The sequence below is a fragment of the Eublepharis macularius genome, chromosome 2, assembly GCF_028583425.1.
Source record: "Eublepharis macularius isolate TG4126 chromosome 2, MPM_Emac_v1.0, whole genome shotgun sequence".
Classification (NCBI taxonomy): domain Eukaryota; kingdom Metazoa; phylum Chordata; class Lepidosauria; order Squamata; family Eublepharidae; genus Eublepharis; species Eublepharis macularius.
The window spans coordinates 167,626,487-167,638,933 of record NC_072791.1 but is presented as its reverse complement, the minus strand read 5'-3'; the positions used below and the strand labels follow the sequence as shown (position 1 = coordinate 167,638,933).

Sequence of the window (12,447 nt, the reverse complement as noted above, 5' to 3'; positions counted from 1 at the left end):
AATAAAGCAGTTTGGTTTAATAAAGAGGCCTCAAAGTTTTCTAAATTTTCCATCAATGTTATCCACTCTCTTCTGACTTGATTGTTCCACCACCACAGACACATTGCTTCCACCTGTCCTTGCTTCCTCTTTTCAGTGTACCACATTGAATGTAAACCATCATTGAATTCTGAAGTCTGATTTCAATTTGTGAAAGAGGTGGGGGTGGAGAATTTAATCAGAAGAGAACAGAGGCTAATACACATATAACCAGCCTTGTCAAATTTGAAATTATTTTATTTTCATCACAATATGTAGCACTCTCTGCTCAATGACTAGCTAGAGAAGCCAGGGTCTCAAATATGATAGAAGGTGGGAGATATTCAACAGAAATATGCGTCTTTCCATCCTGTTGACAAGACATCTACTAAACTATGATCAACTATATTCATTTTAATACTTAAAAGTTCCTGGCCCTGTGTAGCCAGAACAAAGAATAACAATGCAATCCTATGAAGAGTTACACCAGTCTAAGCCCATGGAAGTCAATGGGCTTAGACTGGAGTAACTCTCCATAGGATTGCATTGTAAGAGTCCTTACTGTTTGCCATATGAAGGGGGAGCAGAAGGGGTGTACACAAGTATGGCAAAAAGTCAGTTCCGTGCCTAAGGTTGGCTTCACGTGATATCTGAATGCAATCAAAGGACAGATAAGGGAATAGCTCTAGGGCTCACAGCCAACTATATTCCATTCGGTCCTTAGGCAAATGAGAACAGTAAGATGTTTCAGTAAAACTTACATGATGTGTGATCAAGATTTTCTTGTTTTCTTTGTTCTCATGATTTATTGCACCTGCATGTTTCCAGAGTCAATGGGCAGAGACTGAAGCAAGCAAAATAAATCCTATTAGTACCATCAAGAGTGCATTAATTTTTTATTTGTTTTAAATGAAGAAATAGCAGAACTTTGGGAGTAGACAAATAAGCGACCTATTTGAATTCACATTGTCAAGTGTGACCAGTTGTCACAACTGCAATCTGCATACCAATCCCCAAGTGCATAATCAGTGGCAGATGTCTTTTAATATAACCAAATATTGAACACAAAAAAAGAAAGGCCTTCGAAATTATTCCAATTTCTAGGAATGTTTTGGATTGAGATACTTAATAGGATCCACAGCTTGTATCAAACTTGTGTGCTCATGCCAATTCTCTGCAAATAGCTCTCCCATGCTGCTTTCCTGTAAATCTCTGCTTCCTCCAGATGACTGGGCGCAGACAAGATGCCTCGTCCTACAATTATGATATCAGAGCCTTTTTTACCAATCACTTCTTGAGGACTCAGGTACTTCTGCCCAAGGCTATCACCTGTGAAAGGATCATAAACATATGGTTTATTTGCTTAGTTTTCCATGCTGCTTTTCAACAGAAAATACCAAGTATCTCAGTAAACTCTGAGGCTGAATTCAGATAATGCAACAAACTGAAATTAAACACAAGTTAGGGACATGCAGGGGCAACAACAACATACCATACTGGTATTTGCAGCTTGTTGTGATGTTTGAAGGCAGCCTTAAATAATTTCCCGTACTTACAATGGTTAGTGATTCTTCCAAAGCAGGATTAAATGTAGGGAGGAGGAGACAGAAAGTGTTCTCAAGTAACGACAGAGGATGTTCTTGGGGATACATTCCCCAAGCAGCTTCCCATTGCCCAGGATGCACTTTTTTATTCATACAATGTTTGCATGCAGCATAGAATACTTCAAATGACTTTTAAATACTTGTAAACCGGCTGCATGGGGAAATGCAAGCCTTATCCCAACAGTAAGGGCCAAACCAGACAAGACACTGGCCAATTTATGATTGGAACTCCAGCACAATTTAGACAATAGAGGCAAGCAAGGTCCCAATTTGAACAGAACTGCTGCAGACAGTAAATGGAGGACTGTAATCTTTCTGCCAACGCTGCTTTCCTTACCTCAACTGCCCTCCACCCTGAGCTAGTGCTTGCTCCTCTGAGGGAAACTGTTAGTAGGTTTCTCATAACACTATAATAAGCACACATACACACAATGGAGGAAATGGAGTATTTTGAGACTGGGAAAATGATGATGGAGAGGACAGTTTATTTCCTCTGCTGATAGGCTTGATCCATATGAGGGCCTACTCTTTATTTTAAAAGAAGTGTTACAGATGTACTCCTAGATTTTCTGGCATCGCATCTGATTTTGTTCTTAGGCATACTCATAATGAATAAGCATTTAGCATACGAAACGGCTTCTTCAACTGTAAATTATGATTTACATGCAGTAAACATGATAAAAGTATTGATGAATATGAAAGAAGAATCTAATTTTACACAGAGAAATATTTCATAGCTTCCATTTCCACATTTGTGTCATGTTATAAGAATTCTGAACAAAGCCAAGAGATATTCTACAAATAGCAGATATGGCTTTCAATGTATGCAGCAGAAAAAATATGGGCGTTACCAGAAAAATGCATATGGTGCTCTTTAATATGGATTCTAATACATCAAGATTAGGATGGTTTATCCATACAGAAGAACTTAAGAAGAGCCCTGCTGGATCAGGCCAGTTGTCCATCTAGTCCAGCATCCTGTCTCATACAACCAGAGGGCACAGAGGCTAAAGCCTTCCCCTGATGTCGCCTCCTGGGACTGGTATTCAGAGGTTTGCTGCCTTTGAATGTGGAGGTTCCCTTTATTCACACCACTGCTAGTAGCCCCTGATAGACTTGTCCTCCATGAATCTGTCTAATCCACTTTTAAAGCTGACCATGCCTATGGCCATCGTTACATCCTCTGGCAGTAAATTTCACATTTTATTCACTTGTGTAAAGAAGTATTTCCTATTGTACGTCCTGAATCTACTGCCCATCAGCTTCATTGGATGCCATAGTTATTTTGAAAGAGAGAGAAAAAGTTCTCTCTTTTTTCTCTGCCCCAGGCATACTTTTTTAAAAAAAATTTTATTGGGTGAGTAAAAATTAATATTACAGATTTTCAATTAAAACCCTCACTTCCATATTCTCCCACCCTTTCCCCTCCCCCCTTAATCTAAGACTTCCAACAGTTTTCCAACCCGCTGTCTAAATCTACTAATTATATCCTCTTTTCTATTCTTAACTATCTTAACACACTAGTAAAATAGATAATATATATTAGATTAAACAAAACCTAACATCAAACTATCAGTTACATTATATTTCTAACTTATTTCCTCTCTTCTCTTGTAAAGATCAGTATCTCCTCCTTTCTGCAAAATTAATAGTTCTCTAACAACCATAATTGTCCCTTTATGTCCCACTTCTTTTCCAAATACTGTTTTAGTTTACCCCAGTCATTAAGAAATTCTTCTGGATTCTGTTCTCTCAACTTTCTCGTCATTTTATGAGGCCCAGATCATATCTATTCTTGATAGTGATGAGTGTCTTGCATAATAGAAAGTATATTGCTTGGTCTTAGGGTTGCTTCTTCTCCAAACGTCTTCTAAATTCTCCTGATTTTGTATTTCAAAAAACGATTTTGGCAATAGTCCCCTTTTCTTTTGTATTCCCTTTGTTTTTTTGTCTGCTTGCAAATTTGCTACTCCATTAAAATCGCCCGCCAAAATTATTTGAGCATATGTCACTTGATCTAGTTGATTCATCAATTCTTTTAAAAAAATTGTCCTTGGCCCCATTTGGTGCATAGATTCCCACTATCAATATTTTTGAAAGTTCCAAATAAATTCCACTGCCACATATCTGCCTTCCAAATCATTAAATATAAATTTAGGTTGTAACTCTTCTTTAATATACAAAACAACTCTTTTCTTTTGTTTAGTTGCAGTCACAAATTCTCTACCCAATTTACTATATTTTAAATACTTTAGATCTTGTTTTTTAACATGGGTCTCTTGTAAACAAGTAACACTGCATTGTTGTTTAGATAGCCAATGAAAAATGGCCTTGCATTTGGAAGGTGAATTTAGTCCATTTACATTCCATGAAATTACTTTGCACTCCATGATTATGTTCTGGGTCTCTTAGGTAAGTCTTTTTCATTGTCAAAAAAGAACATCTCCATCTCATGTCGTGATCTGATGGTTCTTCTAGTTGATTTAAATTCAAAGCCCACACCTTCTGGTATCTCCCATCTGTATCTTATATTTAACTCCTTCAGAACCTGGGTAAGCTCTCTGTATTTTTTCCTTTCCATCAAAACTCTCTTGGGTAGCTCTTTCATTATTCTTACCTTTTCACCATCCATTACCAGTGGATTTTGGAAATGCCTGCTAAGAATTTCTTCTTTCATTCTCTTTGTAATAAATTGCACAATCATATCTCTAGGTAGATTTTTTTGAGCTGCATATGTTGAGTTAATTCTGTATGCCACATCCACGTTGCTTGCAATTTCCTCCAGTGTTTTATTCAAGAATCCTGTCAAAATCTCCTAAATCTGTTCTTGGGCGGTTTTTCCTTCCTCCTCCAGGATGCCTCTAAAACGAAGTTGTCTGTCCATGTATTTACACTCCATCACAGCCATTCTATCGCTTAACACTGAAGTTTCCACTTTGAGAGAGGTAGCCAATTTTTCTGTTTTTTCTTCAACTTCTTTAACATTTTGCTGCGTCGTTTGTAATTCCTTCTTAACATCTTCCATATTCTTCACCAGTTCAGCCACCTCCAATTTAATTGTTTCCTTAAGATCTTTCAACATCTCTCACATAGGATGGTTGTTGTGGGTTTTCCGGGCTGTATTGTATTGTATTGTGGTCTCCATCTCTGTCTTTTGGTGCTACACCTCTGAAGATGCCAGCCACAGCTGCTGGCGAAACGTCAGGAACTACAATGTCAAGACCACAGCAATATAGCCCGGAAAACCCACAACAACCATCGTTCTCCAGCTGTGAAAGCCTTCGACAATACATCTCTCACATAGTTTCTTTTAACTTTTTATTACCTTCCACCATATTTTTATCCAAGTTATCAAATGCTGATTGGCAGTCTTTTTTCGACATCATGGGGCTTGATTTACTCCACTCCCACGAGTCTGCTCTCTTCCTCAAATTCGTGATTTAAATATTTTATTTCCGCTATTTTAATCAGTTAAAATTCGATTTTTTTCCCTGTGATGCACTTTATATCATCCAAAATGTCGGGCGTCTTTTCTCTATGGTTTTAAGGTTGAAGTCTTGCCCTTTCCCTTCTTCAAAATGGAGCACTTCCTTTTACATTGAAGTCATACCCTTTCCCTCTTCCAAAATGGCGATTTTCTACTTCCTTCTCCTCTCAGCGGTCCCTCTGTTGCCTTAGCTCGATGGTTTCTGACGCACTTCCTGTTCCTTCTCCTGTCTCACAGCTACCTTCTCGCAATACTTCCTCCGTTCCCACAGTTCGTTATCTCTCAAAACCGCAAGTATATAAACAATAGTCTCTTTTCTCCTCTAATAGCTTTAAAAAGTCTTATTTTCACATTATTTCCTTTCCGGAGTGAACTTAATTTGCTCTTTACTCAATTTCAAAGCCTGATTTCCACTTTTACTTTATTTTTCCAGTCCAAATCTAGCGTCATAGAAGAGATATCGATCTTTACCTTTTCGGCTCTTTTCTGGGTTGTAATCACTGTTTCTGATGTTCAAATTAGTTCATTGGTGTTACTGAAGCTTGGGTACGGCGGTCCTATGCCAATTCAATGACTCCAAAGCTGCTGCAGAGATTACAGCCACCCATCTTAGAGCGGGACCTCAAGGCTGAAAGGGAGTCCTTTATTCAGAACCCCCCTCAGCTGAGATCTACTCACTCTCTGGGTCTCAAGCGTTCTTACCTGCTCTCCACCTGAAAGCAGGGGGCCGTGGGCGATCTTGCACCCCACCAGCCCAGACAAACAGCAACTTGGACAGCCCAGCTCCCTGAGCTGCTTCAGACCTCCATGATCCCCAGCCGGAAGTCCCCCCAGGCATACTTTTATATACCTCCGTCATCTCCTCCTTTAGCTGTCTCTTTTCCAAATAGAAAAGTTCCACACTCTTCAGCTTTCCTTAGGGGAAAGGTGCTCCAACTCCATCATCTTGATTACCCTATTCTGTGCTTTTTCCAGCTCTGCAATGTCCTTTTTGAGATATGGTGACCTGTTCAGAGTATTCCAGATGAGGCCACACCATAGAACTCTACAAAGGCATTATAATATTGGCCATTTTATTTTCAATCCCTTTCCTAACAATCCCCAGCATGGAGTTGCTGTTTTCACTGGTATGGCACGTCGTCTTGACATTTTCATCAAGCTATCCACTATGACCCTAAGGTCTCTTCCCCTCTCAGTCTCAGCAACTCCATTAACATTAACTCCAGACTCCATTAACACATACTTGAAGTTAGGATTTTTTTGTTCCATTGTGCATCATCATACATTACTCTGCTGATGTGTTTATTCCTTTCTCCTCCTTTATGGGGCAAGAGGTAAATACATAGAATAGGAGAGATCCTGACGCTATTTGCATGACAGCTCTCTTACTCATAGTGAGACGACCAGGGAACAGAGTGCACAACAACCCTGGCAATAAGCCAAGTCTGCATCTTCAACCAAGGTGAGCATGTAAAACCCAGAAATGTTTTTGCCAGAACATTATAGTATTTTTATCAAAACTGTGTACTATAGAACAGTTTTGTTTGGTCCAACAAACATGGAAGAAGTTTTTTTCCATGGGAAGGCTTACCTCCAGCTTGCATCTGAACACCAGGAGTCAAGTAAAGGAATTCAGGTTTTTCAACAATTCTGGAGCCAGAAATAAAACCCAGAACAAAATCAGAGTATTCTTCAGCCATTTTAACCTAAAATAAAAAAGATACACAAGAACAGTCATACCTTCTACCCATGAGATGCTGCAGGTCCTGCTCGTGGAACGTTTTGTTATTTACTTACACAGGTCTTTAAAGGGAGAAAAACCGGTTCAGGAATATAGAAATAATACCTGAATAGAGATGCAAGTTTGCCTTTATGTGGCAGTGTGTTCCAGAGCTGAGAAAAAGTTTTGAACAGGAAACCTACTAAGCCAAATTGGAACCTTCAAAAAGCAGAAAGAATCTGAATACACTGACCAGGATGGAAAATATGAAGCCTTTGCTTCATGAAGAAATGAGCACACTAGTCACAAATACGTAGACTCCTACCGTTCCTTGCATCAAATTCTTCAGTCTTATTACCCATTCCATTCCATGATGTTATTTTCCTGGTCTGCTTGAAGAACTTGGGATTTCATGTCTCAACATTACCACTGCTTCTCCTGAAGCTTGTGTTTCCCTAAATTCCTGCACTGCTGCCCCTGCTACATTATGTGGTTCCACTCTCAAATAAGCATGAAAACCATCAGCCAATATTATTCTTACTGTCTTCTGAAAGCAGTGCTCAAAATCGCCCCCTATTCATATGCCACTGCTCTTGTAGGAAGCTATGTGGCTACTAAGGAGTTGACCTTTTTCTGCTGTGGTACTTGTTGCAGAATGCCCTTTCCGGATGCCAAACCTGATAACCTTTTTGCATCAGGCAAAAGCTTTCCTGTTCAGCCAGGGACTGGCTATGGATTTTATGTGAGATCTTGTTTTTAAGAATTAAAATCCATCATTCACTGATTTGGAAAAGTCAAGATATTATTGTTTATGCTATTTCATTGTATTTAATTTTTTTGTTTAATCAGCATTTGTATTTTGGATCATTACTGCTTTTGTTTGATTGGAAGTATTTGTGTTGCTGTATGGCTTTAAATTGGAAGTTTTCTATAATTTTTGGTGCATTTCAAACTGGTATCATTTGTCTCTCGATTGACTTGTTTAACTGATAATTGTCTTGATCTACTGAAGACTAATGCATAGTATTAATTATTCCTGCATGGCAGAAGGGGAGAAAACCCTTGCCTTACAGAATTCTGGACCTATTTTAACACCTTTCAATATTTAAATGAATGTTCAAACTTACAGCAGCTTTTGTATATTCACCAGTAGCCAGAGAACCTTCTGAGCTCATCTCCCCAACCAGAAGACACCCTCGTTGTAAAGGCTGACCTACTGCTTTCAGTCCCTTAACCACTCCAGGACCAGGAACAACGTGGGTGTTAACTATATCCGACCAAGATGCTATTTTGAAGACACCTCCTGAAAGGAAAAATGAAGAATTATCAGCTAAGCAACTTCTCATCTAGAACATTGTTTAAAATAGTGGCTATGAAATGCTTCTCATATCTTTATTTACACAGTAAAGAGTCCTTGTAGTCTATAGACCTGTTGCCCATATCCATCAAGGACATACATCAGCACTGTGTGTGTTATGTGCCATCAAGTCACTTCCAACTTACAGTAATTAACTACCTCCTAAATGCCCTATCATTAGCAGCTTTGCTTAGATCTTGCAAACTGAATGCCCTGGCTTTCTATGAGTCAATCCATCTCATTTTGGGCCTCTCTCTTTTCTGCTGTCTTCCACCTTTCCTAGCATTATTATCTTTTCCAGTGAGTCCTTCCTTCTTGTGATGTGAACAAAGTACAAAAGCCTCAGTTTCATCATTTTAGTTTCTATGGAGAATTCAAACTTAATTCAATCTAGAACCCACTTGTTTTTCTGGCCTTCCATGGTATCCATAAAACTCTTCTCTAACACTACATTTCAAATGAATCAATTTTCTTCCTGCCAACTTTCTTCATTGTCCAACTTTGATATCCATACACAGTTATGGGGAATACCACAGTATGAATTAGCAACACTTCTTTATCCTTACGAATCTTTCCTAGTTCCTTCATGGTTGTCCTTTCAAATCTCAATCACGTTCTGATTTCTTGGTTGCAGCCTCTCATTTGGTTGATGGTTGAGACAAGGAATAAAAAATCTTTAACAATTTTAATTTCTTCATTGTCAACATTAAAATTGCATAACTGCTCAGGAGTCATTACTTTTGTCTTCTTGATGTTCAACTGTAATCAGCATTACACCTTATGGTTTACATTACCTTATGGTTCTAGACTATCAAGATGGTTCTCTTCATGTTCATCACATATGTTGGCTTCAAATTGCTTCATTAGTGCTGTTTCTCACAATGTAACGTAACAATCTGAATAAAACTCAACTTTAAAAAAAGTTGTGAAGTCTTATCTTTACTGAAATAAAGAATAAGTTTTGAACCAGTCAAGTACCCAGGAATTTATACAGAATCATTAAAGAAATGCATCAAATTACAGGTTGGAACAACAACAGATTGGTTAATAGAAAAGAAGCAAATTCAAACTCGCCTTCATACTGATGCTTCACTGTGTTTCCAATGTCTGCAAACTTCCGGTCTTCAAATATCAAGAATTCATGCCTATCCGCAAGATCTCTTAATTCTTTTATTACTTGTAGGGTGAAATCCTCCAGAATATCTATGTGAGTTTTCAAGACACAGATGGATGGGCCCAGAACAGTAGCCAGCTGGAGCAATTCTGTGGACTTGGTTACATCAGCAGAAAGGCACAAGTTGGACTGCTTTTTCTCCATGAGCCTAAAAAGCCGGGCAGCAAGGGGATGTGTGCCAGGCAGCTCAGCCCGAGCCCCAAAACTCATTTCTTTGCACGTTCTTTTTATCAGAGTAGTACCATTTTGCTCAGAAGGATTGCAAACATTTTCCTGAATGAATTTCTCTACCTTTGTCACCATCGCAGAAGCAACTTTTTTCTGTTGCTCAAGGACCCTGAGCACCTTAGTCAAGGTACATACTGAGTGTAAGCGAATCCCATTTTTCTCCAGCATGGCTCCTCCTCCCTGCTCTCTGTCCAACAGCACAACAGCATCAGTGACCTTCAATCCCTCTTTACGAAGAACTTCTGCTGTTTCCAAGATACTTGAGCTAGTGGTGACCACATCCTCAATGATGAGACAAGTTTCTCCCGAATTTATGATACCTTCCACTATGCGTTTGGTACCTTTAAAAGCAACAATACAATTCACACCAATTTGACAATATGAAAACCCTGCTAGCTCAGATTTCTGCTGTTATTAAAAATAGCATATAACAACTGTAAATGAATCACTTCTGGCAGAAGCATTTTTTTTACTGATGTCACTAAAATATAGTATATTACTTAAGACTGAAAGTTCAGTTTTCAAAACCTGCAAAATAAAACCATTAAACTAATACATACACAGTTCATTAGGAAATATTGAGACTTAGTTTTTAAAAAAAATCTTTGCAGCTTATATACCAACTTGTACAAACAGAGTGCTTCTTTTACCATGCTCTTTAGCTTCCTTTCTGCGTACAAGCATTGGGATCTGGTTGGTTGAACAGATGATTGTAGCCAGTGGCAAAGCTGTGTATGGAACTCCACACACACAGTTATAGCTGATTCCAGCATCTTTTGTTGTTTGAAAGAGAAAATGCGCTACCTGAGAGGGAAAAATTAAAAGATACTTTATCAACAAGACTATACATTCATGGGACTACTAGTAAGGGAAGGACAAAGTCTTCAAGTTAACTACCAGTAAGTGCACACAAACACAAACACACACGCCGCCCCGCAAGTCCCAAATTTACATGGATGCATGGGAGCCACTTTTTAAAAATTATGGCTTGTTATTTCATAACAGAGGATGTGTATAAGTCATTCTACTGCTGTTTGGACTGAGGAGGGAAAGGTAGTTTAAACTTCATTCTCCTGGATTAAAAAAAGCTGGGGGCATGTCACATTACCAGTAGCAGCTCTACCACCTCATCCTCACCAGTCAATCTTCATCCCTTTTCAAGTGCCACAGAAAACATAAGAGATCCTTGTGTTTTTTTTAGATTCCAGTATTTATACATGTTTTAAGTGGTCATCAGAAGCACCCTTGCTTTTATTTATTGAGGGGGTTTACTGATAGATTGACTGAGGATTACCTAACCTACTTGATTACAAACAACAGCTAACTTCTAGCCTGTCATTAACTCCCACCTCCTTATGGCCACATTATAGGACTAAGAAACAGGCTATCACCAACTTCCCTTTGTAAAGCAAGTATTCCAATTTTCAAGTTTTTCCAGCTTCCTTTCAGAACAATAACTGGACTTAACATTATACTTAACATCTGATGAAAGGAGCTTAATTATCAAAAGCTTATACTCTGGAAATCTTGTTGGTTGTTAAGGTGCTACCATACTCAAATCTTGCTCTTCTACTGAAGACCATCACAGCTACTCATCTGTAACAGCCCACATTTACTGTACTTCCAAGCTTCAGACCCATGTGCAGGGCATGCAAAGCAAAACAAACCCTATGTGGTTGGCTACATGTAAATGGACACTGTACATACATCCAGGTTTTAAAATCACACATTGATGTTACCAGCCTGGTCTGACATGAAACCAGCTGCATGTAACTCTCCCACCCCCCTTTTGAAACTTTTAAATGGGTTCTTGAGAGACACCTGTTGCTACATCATTTTTTTTTTAAAAAAAGTTTGCTTCCTTCACTCCTTGGAGCATAACATCTACCTATGTACTTAAGAGGCCACCTCTTCCTCCCTGTGACAAAATGGCGCCAGCTCATAAAAAGCAAACCCCGTAACAGACATTCATCTTTAAGATACTATGGTGCTGCTGTTTTTACAGTAAGAATAACAAACACCGGGGCCTTAAAACTACGTCCCAAAGACCATTAAACAAGCGTTCAGTTATTGCGCCATCAGGCGGCTCACTCTAAAGCGCAAGAAAGGCCAATTCTAGCCCATCACACCCACCTGTAACCTCGCGCTTATTTATCCAACCAATAGCGCCCCGCCTCTCATGTCGGACCTATCAGATTCTACAACCTGTTCAAGAGCCCGCCCCCATTCACTTACATGAATACTGTTGGCTACCTCCACTCACAGCCTTAAATCACCACTTCCCATTCCCCCGGATCAGCCCTCTCCCCTCATCACGAGGAAAAGACCGCGTACTCGGTTGAGCAGGGTCGGGTGCGACACGATGACACGAAGATCCACATAGACTGGGGACACGAGACCGCTCTTGAGCACGAATTCCCCGAAACGAAGAGCCTCCACGCCATGAAGCTCCGATGCTAGCAGTTCCATCGCGCGCCACCTCAATGCTCCCAGAGAATTCCGTCGCCGAGTAATGACGCAACCCTGCCGACCAAGTGTCAATCGTCTTCTATGCTTCCCTCGCACCTGCTTTTTTAAACTCTACCACTGGTTAGTGAATGTAGAGGTGGGATTTATTAATGTTTGAAGGGGGCATTTGACGCTCTAGCGGTATGTGGTGTGCTCTGTGCGTGGTGTGCCAGTAGAACATTTCCTTTGCTTTTGTTTTTAGATACAATATTTAAAAAATACCCAACTAGAAGGATTTGGGATTCTGTCATGCTCGCTCTGAATGAAGCTTAAATAAGTGCATATCTCTCCCTTCTGGCTAGCTGTTTTTTCATCGTAGCTGGTTTGCTAAAACTGGGGAGAGGGATATTT

General features: G+C 39.5%; 1 protein-coding gene across 3 annotated transcripts; it reads right to left on the bottom strand.

Annotated features, from left to right (window-relative positions):
• Positions 1–587: 587 nt before the first annotated feature.
• On the bottom strand, positions 588–12,057 carry UMPS (uridine monophosphate synthetase). 3 transcript variants are annotated; one of them, XM_054971243.1, is made up of 6 exons: positions 11,923–12,057; positions 10,239–10,392; positions 9,261–9,929; positions 7,957–8,132; positions 6,701–6,815; positions 588–1,347 (listed from the first exon to the last, which is right to left on the bottom strand). In XM_054971243.1, exons 1-6 carry the CDS (start codon positions 12,055–12,057, stop codon positions 1,166–1,168), a joined length of 1,431 nt encoding a protein of 476 aa, XP_054827218.1. In that variant the 3' UTR covers positions 588–1,165. The 3 variants fall into 3 exon arrangements, with proteins under 3 accessions (XP_054827218.1, XP_054827219.1, XP_054827220.1); XM_054971244.1 differs by lacking the exon at positions 11,923–12,057 and adding an exon at positions 11,824–11,915; XM_054971245.1 differs by lacking the exon at positions 11,923–12,057 and adding an exon at positions 11,722–11,732.
• Positions 12,058–12,447: the final 390 nt, after the last annotated feature.